General features: G+C 39.8%; 1 protein-coding gene across 2 annotated transcripts; it reads left to right on the forward strand.

Annotated features, from left to right (window-relative positions):
- Positions 1-7: 7 nt before the first annotated feature.
- On the forward strand, positions 8-14,432 carry rbm18 (RNA binding motif protein 18). 2 transcript variants are annotated; one of them, XM_050052918.1, is made up of 6 exons: positions 8-222; positions 1,215-1,328; positions 6,790-6,916; positions 7,948-8,034; positions 11,158-11,258; positions 13,830-14,432. In XM_050052918.1, the coding sequence occupies exons 2-6, from the start codon at positions 1,222-1,224 to the stop codon at positions 14,011-14,013; spliced, it is 606 nt and encodes a 201-aa protein (XP_049908875.1). In that variant the 5' UTR covers positions 8-222; positions 1,215-1,221; the 3' UTR covers positions 14,014-14,432. The 2 variants fall into 2 exon arrangements, with proteins under 2 accessions (XP_049908875.1, XP_049908877.1); XM_050052920.1 differs by having other exon boundaries at positions 7,948-8,028.
- Positions 14,433-16,677: the final 2,245 nt, after the last annotated feature.

A 16,677-nucleotide genomic window follows, 5' to 3' on the forward strand; every position in this document is an offset into this window, starting at 1 on the left:
TACAGCATCACCCTGCGCCTTTGTTGTGAGACGGTAGCAAGGCGACTGTTTATCCTTCGAGCTAGCTAACCTGCTCAGTTTCATAGGAGGAAAACCTAAAAATAGCTTGAAATGATTAGTATTACGTTTTGACATACCTGAATTATCCCGACGTGGGATCCGTAGCAAATTAAGTTGAAGAAGTCGGTCGCTATCATAGAGGAAGTTTGACAGTTCGAGGAGGTAAAGTGATAACGGTTCTATCTATGCTAGCTAACTGCTAGCAATCTACTGCTCGTCCAAAACGGACTATTAACTGTTTAGTGGATATATTTAGTCAACTGATCTTAAACATTTCACCACCTGAATGACCGAGATTGTATTAATCTTACACACACGATTAAAATTAGTAAACAGAGCGCTCAGATCATTTTTAATCGATCAACCTGCGGGTAGCTAAGCTAACGTTAGCTAGTAGCAAGTCCACGCTTTCCATAAGAAATCTTGAGTTTTCTCGTTTTGTTATCATTATTTTGAAGGACCAAGTGTTTGCCTTACACCGTGAATAAATGTTACCCAACCTACATGGATTCCCGATTCTATTTGAAATAAATGGAGAAGCTAAATATCCAAACTATACATGCAATTTCTGGACAAGGCTGGTGCTAGCATAATATAGACTGCTCCTTAAATGTGTTTGACCACATTTGAGTCACTGCTTTACACATGTATATACATAATATATACATACATTATATTTATAATGAGCGCACTGTTTGACATGTATGCTATGACACAATATTTTGGTTAAACTTCAAACAATATTCTCATTAAATACCAAAAAAGAGAAAGGAATCTGTCGAAGTGAACTAAGAAATTATAGATTTTTTGATTTATTGAAATGACCCTGTATAAATAGGTACTGTACTTACAGCTGATGTGTAATTGTGTATTTGGACATACACTAAATCAGATGGGTGGACAGATCTTTTCTTATAACTTTTCTTCATTTCCCAGATGTCCTCCGAACAGTCATGTAAGCCACAGTGCTTGGAGAGATATAGTTAGTTTAGTATAAGTCTAGTTTCTTTGTAAGGCAATATTTTCATGTTCTGCTTTTCTTAATGACTGCTGGGTATCTGACACAAATGCAAACACAAATGCAACTGCAAATGCAATGCAAAAAGTACACTTATTTCTGTCTTTTTTCTGTCTTCTGTTCCTGCCTCCCACAGAGTACACATGTCGTCTGCGGCAGAGACAGTAGAAAATGCCTCCATCATGTCAGAGAGTGTGGCCCATGACGGAAACCGCTTGTGGATAGGAAATATCGATCCCAAAATTACAGAGTGAGTAAGGCCACCACTGGTTTCAGCCAGGCCCACACTTTACCCCCACATTTGGGAAGGATGTTCACCTTGATATTCACTTGCAGACCTGAAACAACCACTATGATGGTAGAACAATTTCACATCACATTATAAGAGAATAAAAGTTACTGCATTCAAAAACAAATCCGTATTTCACAGCAAATGTACAAATCTCCAGACTCAAACATGTAAACCAGACAGCTGAATGAAAATCACGGTTAGTTTTTGATTTTGGAGCAGATGGATTTGAGGTTGCTGTGATGCAGTCCATGTTATGAACCGGGGGCATTGCTTTTTAACTTGCCTGGCTCTGCCTCACAGAGAGGCAACGCATTGTGTGTGCATATATGATTGATTAACTGTGTGCGTAGTGTGTGTGCGTCGCAGGCTGAGACTGAGCAGACAGGGCTGGGTGTGTGAAAGAGAGGCAGCGAGGCGTGGAGACCTGCTTTGCTAAGGAGCAGCCATCATTCCTCACTCACCTGCCCTGTTTACTCTCTCTGTGTCAACTTGGAGCTGGCTGTGTGTCTGTGAGTGTGTGTGTATGTGAGCATGTGTAAGTACACAGTTGATGTTTAGGTGGCAGCTGGTAGCGGTGCAGGCTACAACACACTGAGGTGTCTGTGTACATTATTAGCGTGTCTCACTTTACACGTCATAGGTACGTTGTTGCATTTGTGTGTGCAGCTAAGTTCCTGAATGTACTAAACTACAAATGTGAGTGTGGAGGGAACACCCCTACATATATTGTGATGGAGAGAAGGTCGTTTTGCTGGGTGAGGGGTGTGTTTGTGTGCCTGTGGGGGCTGCTGGAGAATGTATGGCCCGCGGCTCTGGTGGGCGTCTAGACAGGCGTTTCCTTCCCCTTTCCCTGCTCTGCTATACCTCTCCTTAAATAGCCCACTACCTCACAGTGTGGAGGGAAAACAAGAGAAATGCCCATGGCCCCTGGTGCTGATTGGGAAGATTAATTAGCTCCTGGGTAGCATACGCAAGTACACCCTCTGTTTGTCCCGGTAAGCCAAACCAAAACTCAGTGCAATGGAGGAATGCAGACCTGAAATGCAAGGTGCTGAATATGAGAACATGAGACCATGAATAGTTAATAAAACCTTTTTTATCCGCAAAAGTTTTTTGATTATTAAAGACATTAAATTGTGTATTAGTCGGTTGCTAAGTCAATAAATCAAGACAAGAATTTGTAGTGTAATATTTCATTTATTTTGAAGATGTTTTCTGTGGTCGGTCAGGATGAAATATTAGATTGATTAGGGTGTGATGAGGCAAGAAAGCTGCACTTCCACTTGTGTAATGTGTCCTCTGTCTGAAAGATGAATTTTGGCATGTGTGTTCACAATAATGATTATGACTGATCTCAGGTTTTCTAAGAAGGATAAAAGATTCCTGTAGGACTCGTAGCCTTTTCCAAAAATCTATTCCATGCATGTGATTTTGAAAAACGAATCAAACTTTCCTCTTCTTCCATCCCTGTGTCGCAGACTTTATTTTTCTCCTGTTTCTGTGCAGGTAGCAACTCTATGATCAGAAAACTCTAATCCTCTTGCTACTTTAAATGCTCAGTAATAGCGATGGCGTCCCAAATTTTTTCTCAGAGGTTAGATTAACATCCATCATAATATTCAGTTCGATTTTTTTCATCTTTCCTTGCACGGTGCACTGAGCAGAGACACAGCAGGTGTAACTGGAGCTTTCACCGCATATTCATGTTTTTGTGCTTTTGGCTTTTCAGAGAGGGAATTTCTCATTAGTGGTAATCCATCACCGTCTCCCTCTTTGTTCTCTCTCTGGTCCTCTCCTTACATTTTAAATTGTGTACCTGGAAGGTCTTATAATCATCAGCTTACTCATACTGCAGGCATAGACTTTATGAAATTATGAAGAAATTGCAGACAGCTGCCTTGCCAGAAACTCCTCCTCTCTTAAAGTTATTCTCCTCTGACCTGCACTTTTCTGTACCAAACCTTTTGTCTTATCTTTTTCTGGACTGGACTCGCATCCGTCTTTTCCTTCCTTCCTCCTCTTTGCTTCCTAGCCCTTGTGTCTTTCCTACCTGGCTCCTCACCTCCTCTCTTCTTTTGGCTTCCCTGTCCTCTTCCTCCACCTTTCACCTTGCCATCAACATCCCCTCAATGAACTTTACTCCCCCTCTCCCCACCTTTCCTCTCCCTTCCCCCCCCCCTCTCCTCCTTTTCCTCCGGGGGTTTTTACAGCCCCCAGGAGGAGCGGTCTATTGTGGTTCAGCTCCACAGCATCCAAAAATGTTCTTAGAGTGTCCCGCACATTTACAAATATGCACAAACACACATCTATGTGAATATATAGCTGTATTAAAATGTAATTTCAGTGCATTACAACCTTTTTAGGGTTTTTGCATTGACTTAGATAGCTGTCTTCCTTATTTCCTGATCAATGTTGCAGAGGTTTAGAGGTGCACAAAGTGTGAAGGCAAGCAGTTTGTGTCTGAGAGTGCAGACAAGACTTAATAAAGTGATAACTTTTACCAGATCGTCACTGTAAATGAGCCTGCTGCTGACAGAGCCCCCTTCACATGGGAGGCCTGCAGGGTGTTGTCTGGGAACAGCAGAAATTCTCTTTGGCTTAAAGCCCTCCAGGGAGTCATAGAAGGGTGGAAGACATTAGCACAACCTGTAGCAAAGACGCACGGTTCACCCTCCGCATCCCACATCGAGACCCATTCTTACACATAAATGCACGCGTGCTCATTAACGTCATACAGTCATCTGTGTGTCGACGGGATGAACAATAACAAACGACGAAACAATAAAAGACTGAAACAACTCCTATTGAACAGTTATAATAAAACACCTGGGGTCACTGTGAGGGCTGGACTGTCACACAAGGTAAGAGCACTCGAAACAAAAACACAGGAAGATGGTTATTGATTTTCTTTTGTTTGTGCGTTTTCGGTTTTGTTTTTGTTGTTGCTGTTTATGGTCTGAAGAGATTTTGACCCGTGACTGTAGGAAAAGCACGTGGTTTAAATGAAGTTAGAGATGGCTGCTTCAGTTTTACAATCCTGGTGTTGTGCACGCTGGCTTACTGTCCTGACTTACTGGGACACTTAAATATATAACAGAGCCATCATTGATGTTATTACCAACACCTGTGCTTTTCCTACAAGGACAAGTCAGAAATGTCTGCAGGGAAAAGGGCTTGTTACCAGATGCGTTGATCAAACGATGCCCACCAGTTATATTAATTAATTTGGGCAGTGAGATATGACCAAAATGTTCTGCCAAAGAACAATCAGGTTTTTTTTTTTGTTTTTCTTCTGTAATCTATTGTTTTTACTTAACAAGGTTCTTCACATGTGGTTTCAGAGACTAATGAATCACAAAGACGCTGTGTGCTGTTAATGAACTGTGTCAGGTGGAGGAGTTTGCCCAGTAGAGGGACACCAGACTCACATAATATTAGCGTTTCATTCATTTTTGGGCAAAACTGCCAAAAATTTACTGCTTTCTGCTTCTCAGATGTTTGCTGGGTCTCTTACTACTCTACACCATTAAGTTGAATGTTTTATTTGAAAACCAGACAAAACAAGCTGTTTTCAATACATCAACTTGAGTCTTGGGAAATTACAGTGAAACATTTTTCACAATTTTCTGGCAGACCAAACAATTAGCAACGGACCGATCTGACTTTTTCAGTCCAATACTGAGCTTTGAGTATTTGCCAATACCGAGTACTGATCTTAAACCAGTGTTTAGATAATAACCTGTGTGCCTCACTGTGTTACACTGATTCTTTTATATGTAAGAAAACATCAGGCCTAACTTAAACATTGCTTTCCTAACTTTGTAAAACAAATGAATACATATATAGAAATGTATTTAATTGTTATTTATTATTAAAATAATAAATTGTGCACCAGGATTGTTTTTTTTTTTTACTTTCTTTTTATATTTGAAATGCAATGTTACCATATCCTTTGTAAATGCAGATAATTTTATGAACAGTAAACAAGACAAATACATCAGTAAGAAAATAATAATAATATTAATAATAAAAATAAAAAGACCTACACCCACATATAAAAAAGGAAGGTTGCAAAAATAATGAATATCACAAATAAAGCCCCTCACCCTCATATTCATTTCTAGAGATAAAGAGAGGTAGCGATAAAGACTAAAATGAAATAAAACAGAGTAAATGCTTGTAGCAATTTGGCTTTACAAATTACATGTTACAGTGCGATATCTGGAAGAGCACTAGAATTTTAGTAAAAAAAAAAAAAAAAAATCAAAATTAAAGTGATTACAATTCAAGTGGAAACCTTTGAAATGCAGCAACAAATTGATCTAAACATGAACAGTAATCAAAATTCCAGTATAAAACAATTCAAATGCATAAAATGTGAACGTAATGCAGTCTACCAGTCTGATACACGTGTGGGTGTGTGTACGCATGATGTGCACGCACGTGTAATCAGATGTAAACATAGAAATGAATTGAGTAGATTGGCTCCATTATCACTGATACCTGATCCAGCTATTTGAGCCAGTATCTCCATGATATCTGTGTCAGTGCATCCATACAAACAGTTAATCGGTTAATTAAAAGTAAGATCGATAATTAAGATAGTAGTTGCAGACACACATTGTATCGCCCACCAGATTAAAGAACAGGCCTCAGACAATGCCTAATTCTGCACACTCAAAAATAAAAATATTGCGTATATAAATCCTTACACAAGAGCTTTGACAAAAAAAAAAAAGCACCTGCTGCTCAGCATGCGTTGGAAACATTCAATCAGCACCTGGGTATTTGCAGCAATACAGCAGTGCATATAGTCTACAGGTGGCCCTGAACTCGTTGCTCTTTTCCACACTGTCAGAAGACAGATTTTTCCCATGGCTGCTAGCAGTCAGTTACACGCAAACCTGCAAATCCTCACACATGCTGCATAGCTCTTCAGTGACAACATATCTATGTTCACTCGCAGTCCAACAGTCCCAGGCAGCTCTGCACAGTGAGTGGATGTTGTTTGTGCAGACCTCAGTGCTCAGGGGGGATTTGAGGCTTCCTCTTTTTTATTCCCTCATTGTCCTGCTACTGTATCCTCAGCATTGTCTCAATGAGAGATTTACTGTCACTGGGCTGCCACACCAGCTGGCCCGCTGCTAAAAAGGTGTCAGGGAGAGAGAGCTGTCATTCTCATTAGCCCACCCTGACAGATTCACAGACTGTGGGGTGAAAAATACAATATGGAGCAGATCCATGTGGCCGTTTTCAAGATAAGAATAATAAGAAAGAATAGGTCTTATCTGTGTTTCAATAAAAGCTTGTCCTCTCTGATGTTTTTTAAGAATCCTTTACTGAACACATACAAAAAAACAAATGTGCTATTTTTCTGTACATTTATTGCGCTCTTTTCCACACAATCCTTTCTTGGCAGGTATCACTTGGTGAAGTTGTTGGAGAAGTTTGGAAATGTGAAACAGTTTGACTTCCTGTTTCATAAGTCTGGGCCTTTGGAGGGACAGCCACGGGGATACTGCTTTGTCAACTTCAACACCAGAGAGGTACGCATAAGATTTATATTTTAAAATGATTTATATTTCATTTTATTTTATATTAAATTACTTTTAATTTTTGCCACAGTATGTAATTTTGTGAACTGTCAGTAGTTTTTCAGCCATGGCTGCATGTCCGGAGTGTTTCAATCATTTTGTTATCTGAAGTAATATTAATCTCTAAGCAAAGAGCACTAAAAATCTCATTTTAATTGATTAGATTGACAGTTTTAATTCCACAATCTCCCATCTTTGGCAGTAAAATGAATGTTGGATCAATACAGATGTTGCATATTAAAGGATATATCAATCATTGCGCATTCACTCTCGCAGTCATATGTATTTTAACAAAGAAAGTCAGTTTATTGAGTGTAGTAACACTCCCAGTACTCAAATGGCCTCACAAAACTTTATTAGACGTCTTTAAGCAGTCAGGACCTGACTGTGTCGCACTGAAGCGGACCACATTTCTATAAAAAGGACTTAAAAGGGGGCCGCTCAGCTCCACAGGTTCAGCAGGCAGTATTTGTTTTGGAGTGAGCCTGGGGATCATGATAAGCATCTTGTTTCACAGCTAGTGTCTATCAGTGGGATATGAAGCCCTCCCAAAAGGATTATACAGAGGAAATGTGTGTTTATCTTACACACTCACACACACACACACACACACACACACACACACAGAAGTACTTCATTAATATAATTTAGCATCAAAGCCTCTTACTCATTTGATTAGACTAAACTACTTTTTCCTCACACTGCCTCTCAAACATACAACACACACACACACACACACACACACACACACACATGCACATATTAGTTAGGGTCTATGTACAGGCAGAGTGGCGCATCATCAACTATTATTGTTTCTGCCATCTCACAATTGTGAGGACTAATTATTTAAAGAGTCGGGTGCAATCATCAAGGCTGATTTTTAATCATAATTGTAAAAAAAAAAAAAAAAAAATCTGTTCCTCTTCCTTTCTCTCCTTTCCTCTTCCTCCTGTTCCCCTCTGTGTTTGTGTGACTGTCTGCAGGAGGCAGAGAGGGCGATCCAGTGTTTAAATGGGAAGCTAGCTTTGTCCAAGAAGCTTGTCGTGCGCTGGGCGCACGCACAGGTGAGGGTAAGTGTCAAACTCAGTTCCTTTTTAATAAGATGGAAAAACTTATACATCCTGTTGGCTCCGTGGAGTAAGGCTCATCCATCACATGTATATATGACACTGTGATTGTGGCTGCAGTGCGACGAATCAAATATACTGTATGGGTGTGCATTAAGCAAATGCTATCATTGACTTGCAGAGATATATATAAAAAAGTAATTAATGTCCCTGTTGCCATGGACAGAAACGAAGCTTAGAAGAATATCCAGGTTACTTCTACAGTAGCCAGTTTATGGGGAGCAGTGGGATCCCAGCACAACCTATGCCTGTCTCTTAACAATAGACCGCCTACTGGCAATGGGTGAAGGGATATCCTGTATAGAGACGAATCACGCCCTACACACACACACACACACACACACACACACATAGTAGAAGGAGGTCAGGGTCAATGCTGCCGCCTCTAAGACAACACGTAGTAGGATAAATCTGCTCATTGTAACTGGGCTCGATCCACCATTCCAACCAAAAATAGCTTTGGTTATTTATACCATCATAAACCTCAAAATTTATCTTGTTTATACCCCAAAATTAATACCAGTCTGTGTAGCTGTGTCACAGGGCAACTCAAATGCAATTAAGTTATAACTACTTAACTCACAGTGCTCTTCCTTTACACTTGCCAGTGACCTCAGTTCATTTTTACTACGAATTTTTTTACCTAAATTCAGCGCTCTATCAAGAGTAGTACCTGGATTTAATACACTTTTCTTTGCAAGTCAACAGCCAGAGGAGGTTTTGCTGCATCACTGAGCTGCACCATGTTTCTATCTTGCATGTTTTATCTGCAGGTTAAGGTGTGTTAAGATTAAACTGTACTTTTATTTGAGGAAGTTGGTTTCTTTCTGTCTTTACAAGTGCGTCACATACTGGAAGAAGTGTTCGGCCTCCGTTTATGACATTTTAAAGTTTAGCATGCAATTCTGGAGAAAGATAGTTGATAGCTGAGTCTCATTCTCAGGTCATCAAATGCAGATGCAGCTTGTCAACCTGGGAATGACACTCAACAATCAACTATCTTTCTGTAGACATGCATACTAAACCCTTAGGCACATAGCAGCCGATTTACAGCTCTGTGCAGCAGAAAGTGTTGCAGTGTGCTAGTGTTTTTTCTAGCTGCTGAACAAAGGAGTGGCAGGATTTGCATATGTGTCTTGTAGGATTCGACATTTGGTTTTGTTGTACAAGCTAGTGTAAAAGACAGTGTTACAGTTTTGGGCACAGCCTCGATTTTGAAGCATGCTTGGATTCAGTGCACGGCTAAAGTGATGTTGCAGACACATCAGCCAGGTATGAGCAAAGCTGCACCACAGGAATTTGATTCTGCTCAGCTGCTCAGAGACCTCTCTGGTCAGTGTCCCATCTGACAAAGTGAATTGCAAGATGTATCATTTGATCTCATGATAGGCTTTAACAAACAAGAGAACATGAATATATCAATCAAAATTATCCTCACATTGTCGCACACACCCTGCGATTGTTCTGCCTCTTCATATAAAACAGGATTTTACAGTGTAATCTTTATTGCACAAGTAAGATTTGAGCAACTTTCCACCAGTGGGGCCAGCTCAGGTCCAGTTGAATGTGATTTATTTTTTTAGCGAGAGTGTCTTTCCAACACAGAAGTGACGTGCTGGGATAAATGAGTCAGAGACAGTCGGTGTTGGAAGTTGTTGTCTCACTTCCAGGCTTCCATCTTGACTTTATTACTTAGCTTTGAAAGGGAGGAAATCACGTTGATGAACGTTTATTGAAGTGTTTCTCCTAAATTCTTCACAAACACCCGTGGCTTTCCAAATCTGCTCTTTCAACAGTTACAGAAATTTGTCCTAATTCATTACTGTATTATTCTGTATTTATTAATATGCAGTTTAGCCAAGTTGTTTGTTATGCATGTGACATCACTGACCCAAAAAATACTCTAAACCTTCCTGTGACTGTATCCATAATGAGCTGTAACACATTCATCACATATTTTAATCTATAATCAAGCTCTTAATGCTTAAATAACTGTGATTATTATCGTGTAGGCCATTTAAAATCAAAAGTGCAACTATTGGAACAATAAAAACATTTAAACATTCCCATAGCTCAAGGTTTGGCTCTTGTACAGAGTCAGTATGGCCTGATTGGCTCTATTCGGATCTATATGCATTCCAGCTACATGCCTTTAGAAATAGGTGGAAGGGAAGGGTCCTGGCTGGTGGAATGGTCATTGTTTTAGACCTATTCTTGGCTATACGTGTTATTTATTTCTTGGGACAGTATGTAAAACTGTGTGTGTGCCTTTTGTGCATTTATGCAACTTGATTCAGCACCATTCACACCCTCTCTGAGCATCACATTCCTGCAAACGGCTGCTGCTGCACCAAGCGCCGGGGGGTTTTCTCTCACCCATCATGTGACCGTTGTTTTGCTTTTTTGTCTTCTTTTTTTTTCTTCGCAGGTTTCAAGAGTTCTGTGTTGGCTGGTGGAGATGTTTGGAAGGTGGTTTTGAAAGGAATGAGTGCGGACGTTGGTTGTTGCTCTTCAGCTGCTCCCCTCTTTATCCTCCCTCGTGCCTTAGGGTGTGATTATGAGCTGGATGTATAGTCCCGCTTGGTTACTGTCTGTTTGGGCAGACACAAACAAAATCAATACTTGAGTTTAATAATGTTGAACTTTGTGGGAGGAAGCTGAAGTTGGCTCTTCAGAGAATGGCTGTCAGTGTTTATTAGGAGGGCTGATGGTTTCTAAGTGTCTGCTTCACAGGAATTTTTTCTGATTATCTGTCTTTTTCTCTGCTTGTTATGTGGTCCTGTTCAAACTGGGCACTAAAATATTTCTAAATGCAGGTGTGATTGTACCCAAAATGTCTGATCACTTTGACAGTATTGTCTTTAGTAAGTCTAGAGAAACTCATGTGACGCACTAAGCAAATATTTTGTGTTTAGCTGAGTAATAGCCACGTGTCCCTGCACAAGAGACTTATCTTTCTTCTACCTGTTATTTTACCCCTTTGTCTCTCTCCATCTGTCTGTCCATCCATGTTTCCATCACTGTTTGTGTGGGTCATTTTGTTTTGGCCACGTGTCTCATCCATAGAGGTTTGAAGGTTTCCGTAACGACAAGACGATGCCTCCGAGCCTGGAGCCGTCGTGCAGCGGGGCGGCGGAGGATGGACCCGTAACTACCAACCACCTCAGGTTGGTATCAGAGACACACAGCATCTTGGTGTCAGTCAGACACTTTTGTCTACCATTTGTTTTGTTTTGTTTTTTTGTTTTGTTCTGATTCCAGCGGAGTAATTAAACTGAGTATCTTTGGGTTGTGGACAAAACCAGACTTTGGAGGAAGTCATCTCGGGCTTTGTAGAAACATTGATCAACATTTTCCACCGTTTTCTCACATTTTATAGACCAAACAACTGATTGATTAATGATCGGCAAATTAATCGGCAATGAAAATAATTGTTAGTTGCAGTTTGGTGTTAGAGTATATCCGAACTAAACCAGCTAAATCTATATTTTTTACCCACTGTGTTATTTTTCTGCCCACATTAAGTCATTAGCTGGGCCCTGAATTGGTAAATCTGAAAACAGTGGCCTTGCATTTTAGTGTGGATGGGGAATACTATGGAAAACAATGACGTAATCCTGCTCAGTCAAAATGGAAGCCCATGTGGCAGTAATGTGAAGAAGCCAACTTTTTTCTAATCACTATTCACTTTGGTTAGCAGTAGCTTTTCTGAGCCACGATTGAATCTTTATTTTATGTTTGTTTAGAAAACAGAAGCATTAAATATGTTAATGAACTACTGTCATTTATGCTATATTAAAAAACAGTTAATGTGTGGAGAGCATGGCGACAACAGAGGTTTAACCAGCTGAGACTGAGCGGACAATCTAGTCTGTGTCCCACTCCTCATGAGATGTTTGATGTTATTGGATGCAAACTGAAGGAGGAAGAAGGATGCATTTACCCATTTTCATTTTGTTTTGGTGTTTTTGTTTGTATGTAGATCTTCAAGTCAATTGTATTTATTTACCCCTATATTCCAAATCAAAATTTGCCTAAGGGGGCTTTACAGTCTGTACAGCATATGACACCCTCTATCCTTAGACCCTCGCAGTGGATAAGGAAACATCAGGAAGACCAACTGAGGAGGGATCCCTCAGACTTGCAATAGAATCATCTGAAAATGCTAGTATGGATGGATGTTGTTGTCACACAAAAATCACATTTTCAGATTTAGCCAGCTCAGTGTGGACATTGTTTGTGGTCGCTTTAGAGGCTACCCTAAAAAAACATCCATTTAAAGTGGTTTTTCATCGCAAGAAAACTAGACTGCCTATGCAGTAGAAAGACACAAATACTTTAAAGATTGGTGCCACATGACCAGAGAAAACAGGAAAATGTCTGAGGCACTTGCACCGGACCAATAAACGCTGCCGCTGGGAGGTGACGTAATGCTAATTGCTCAGTCTGAAATCAATATGGCAGAGGGCTGGCAACAAATGATCTCACATTATAGTTAAACAGTAAGCTAAAATATGTTTCTGAAAACATTTAAGGCGTGAAATGGGCAAGGCAGTGGCAGAATCTTGGTTCATATTTTGTCAGCACTGCTTAGTTAATTAGTATTTTTGACCTCACAGTACAGGAAACAATATGGCACCCGCTTCCTGTTCACAAACTTTCAAATTACAGCCAATCAGTACACTAAAATTTGTTACTGAAAACATTTAAAGGGAGAAATGGGCAACGCAGTGACAGAATCTTGGTTTATTTTTGAGATGTCTCTCTCTCAATCCACTTCGGTACTCTTTGTGTCCGTGGTGGCAAGCACAATGATGAGCAGGAAGATCTGGGCGCTGGTAAGATGGAGGGAAGTTTACCATTGTTCATTTACACATACTACTGTCATTGTTATCACACAGAGCTGGTTGAAAATCGGCAAAGTATCCCTTTAACTCAAGCTTGGTCCTGAAACTATTATTATTGGAGAGCTTGTGGGCTTGTTGGTTTCATGTTGAGTTCATCTGAGTTCAACTGGGCCAACACTTCAGCTCAAAAAAATGTTAAAGTCCTGTTAAAGCCATTTCTAACATGTTCCATTATTGTGGCTACCCTCGCAGCCTACATTCACATATACACATACACTGTAACTACGCCAGTCAAATGGAGCACTTAAGTCCGTAACAGGCCTCTCGTGCTCACAGTTTCAACTCTTCCTGAGACAGTCCAGTGTGTGTAGCAAGTTATCAGCGCTTAGGATCCTTCTCAAAAAAGTCCCAACACTACGGTTCCAGTGTAAACTTCAAAATCACTCTCTCCACACAGCATGAGAGAGGAAATATAAACACTCTTTCCCCCCGTTTTTCCTCTGATGCCCCCTCTAGACTTCCTTTCTGCTGCTTTTTAGATACTTCTCACGCTCACTCTTCTTTTCACCTGCACTGTAATTTGTTTCTCACTTGCTCCTTCAAATTGTGTTTCACCATTTAAATTTTCTTCCATGTCAAATGGAGCACAAGCATGCATGCTCCATTTTTCTGCATCTGTCCCTCCCATTACTAAGAGTGCTAATACTCCTCTCCTTTTCCCCCCTCAGCCAAGAGCCAAGATCTGTCCATCTTAGTTCGCCCGTCAGCACCAGCACTGGTATTTCCCCCTCAGCCTCGCCGCTAACATCTCCTCTCTGTCTCTCTCTGTCTCTCTCTCTCTCTCTCTCTCTCTCTCTCTCCCCCTCTCCCCCCTGCTTTTTCCTCCTCTAGTACGAGTGCTAAGATCCGCGCCATTGAGGCCAAGCTCCAGATGATGGAGGAGAATCCAGATGATGACTACTCGGGCCCATCGGCATACGTTTACAACAAACCGCCAGAGAGGAAACGCTGGGAGCCCTACTCTAAATCACACCACAATAACCAGAGCAGGCCCTTCCGCAAGTTTAGGAGATGACCCATCCTCCCACTCACTCTGGAGACCCCCCTCCCCTCCTTCCCTCACACACCTCAGCCACCACCTACACACAAACAGACTCTACACTAGATACTATAAAGACTATACACATCCTATCTGGGAATTTTGACAATACTTTGAAGACGCGGACTCTTTGGGGTGTAATCACAGCAATCACGGACAGGAACCAAAAGTGGTTTTTAGTTCTTCTTGGGTTCCAGTTATCAGTTATTATCCAGTCTTAACATATGCCCCGTACCTGACCGCTGTGCAGGTTGGATCCCTTATCAGTCTGCTTTCTCACTTTTGCAGAGATGTAATGCAGGTGAATCATCCAGCTGTGAGCCACATGACGCACAGCTGCCCAGGAAAGAGAAATGTTATTATTAAAGAGTCTAAATGCCGAGTCGCTTATTGTATTTGACATGTGTTTTTACTTTGAGATCATTTTATTTAAAGGTGAAATCCAGTTTGTTTGTTTATGCGAGACTTCACTGAAGAGGGAGAAACACACAGATTCGTACCAGGTTTGTATTAATGGAGTTCAAATGATAAGCCACTCAGCGACACTTACTGTAAGTTGCAGTATTTTTGTGTGATGTTGCTCTTTTTCTTAATAGTTTGCTTTTTTTTTTAAATTCCAATTTTGATACGACTGCAGTCAGATCCTTTTTACTGACTTTATGTGGTGTGTAGTTTTGGTATTTCCCTTATTACAGTCTCTTTATTTTAATTTTTCAATTAAAGGCTGTTAAATATCACGTCCACAGCGTGTTTTATGCCATTTTTGTTTCTCTACATTGCTCTTTAAGTGCAGGATTCAGTTCTATGATTATTTGAAATGTGAATGTTATGTAGGAAAGTTGGCAAAGACTTTAGAGGACAATTTACTAAATGCAAATGCACTATTAATCCACTATGGGTTAAAAAAATCAGTCATGAATCAAGAGAAATTTTTAAAAATCATTGAGATGACCACAATCGTCAGTAATTTCAAATACCCCAATGTTTTCTGTCACATTTAATAATCCTATTTAATATTACATCCATTATGTTCTATTGGCCCATTTTTTCCCTCAGACATGGCGGATATTGAGTGTTTTAATTATTTTTGGCAGTCTATCGAAAGTTGCTGTGAATCATTTTAATTATTTTAGAGCCTTTTTTAAAATATAATGTAAAAACAATCTATTTTAAAATGTAATTGTCCCTGATTTCTGTGTGTTCATTATATTTTATATGTGATCTGAGTTGTGTTTTTCTGCAGGTCATAAAAACCCTCTACAAGCCAGAAAAAAAGACAAAATATGTTGGTGAAATTGGAGTCTGAAATTGTTTACATAAAAGAATTAATTTGCCAACCAAAGCTCCGTTTGCAGAGCCAATGTTTTTAAGAGTTTACCAAGAACATATTAGGCTGTAGACATCGCAGCATGGATGGAGACCGGCAGATTAATTGTACAAGATGAACTAGAGGAGCGTAATTTCGTGCGCAACGAACAAATCAAATCCTACCTCTTTACATCAGCCAGCCCTTTTACTTAAAACAAAAAAATCTCTGTTGTTGTTAAATCACTCCACTGCAGAATATTTCCTTTAGATCAACCTAATAATTTATTTGAAATGTGTGTATCTGTTTTCAATAAAAGGCCTATTCGTTAAAATATATTTTCAATTGATTATTTCAAATTAATTTCTCCTCTAAAAATGATGAAGAAGTCTCTTAATTTCTTTAGCTCTGGTTTATTGTGCCGGGATAATTTCTGCACTATAGATTTACAGATAATTGCAGGATCCTTGCGGATGGCCTGAGTGACACGTGGATGTATAAACCGATGTGTGGGCTCACACACATCCTGTAATCATCAGGAGCCCCTTGCGTTAAAAGTCAGTTTTTGTTTCAGCTGCAGCGGCTCCTGAAGAAATAGCCTAGCTGATATTCTCTATTTTTTTTAATGATAGTTAAGTCTGTTTGGTTAGTACAGCTTAAAGCAGTTGTGTCAAAATATATGCATAATCTATATGGACTAAAATGCAGCCCTATAATTTAAAAGTAAATCTGTAAATCGCACTGTATGTATTTATTCTTTAGTTTTTCTGCTTAAATACCACACGTTTTACACAACACACGGAATTACAATATTTGGAATTAATTTCACAAATGTAAATATAATAGCAAAAACCTGTTTAACATCAAAAACGAAACCTTAAATCGTGAGGATAATGCGCATTAAAATGTGTGAAAGCGAGGAACATAACTGCTGAAATTAATGTATTAAACATTAAAGTTTAATTTAAGGCATCATTATCTTTCTGTACATACAGAGACTGAATATACAGTGTAACCCAACAGTGTATATAGGACGCTGCATATAAAAAGGTCTTTATATAAGCCTGGGTATGAAGGTTAATTATTGCCTATACAGTCAGCTCCACTCGTGTATTTCTAGTAGCAAATAAATGGCAATTATATAAATAACTATAATTTACATTGGGGATTTTTTTTCCTCTGGCAGCAGCTATAAATGCCTGAGATATCAAACATACACCAGAAGAGTTTCTGTCATAACTGTTCCACAGTGTGTCCACCCTTCTCACGCAAATGAAACTCTTTCCTCGCCCTCCCCCTTCTTTAACTATAAGGCAGGCCGGAGAGCCGCACCA

The sequence above is a fragment of the Epinephelus moara genome, chromosome 9, assembly GCF_006386435.1.
Source record: "Epinephelus moara isolate mb chromosome 9, YSFRI_EMoa_1.0, whole genome shotgun sequence".
NCBI classification, from domain to species: Eukaryota; Metazoa; Chordata; class Actinopteri; order Perciformes; family Serranidae; genus Epinephelus; species Epinephelus moara.

Excerpts from the sequence above, each read along its gene's own strand:
- rbm18 (XM_050052918.1), top strand. The coding sequence starts at position 1,222 with ATGTCGTCTGCGGCAGAGACAGTAGAAAATGCCTCCATCATGTCAGAG. Across the intron at positions 1,329-6,789 it reads ATCGATCCCAAAATTACAGA|GTATCACTTGGTGAAGTTGT; the intron begins GTGAGTAAGGCC and ends CTTTCTTGGCAG. Across the intron at positions 8,035-11,157 it reads GGGCGCACGCACAGGTGAGG|AGGTTTGAAGGTTTCCGTAA; the intron begins GTAAGTGTCAAA and ends TCTCATCCATAG.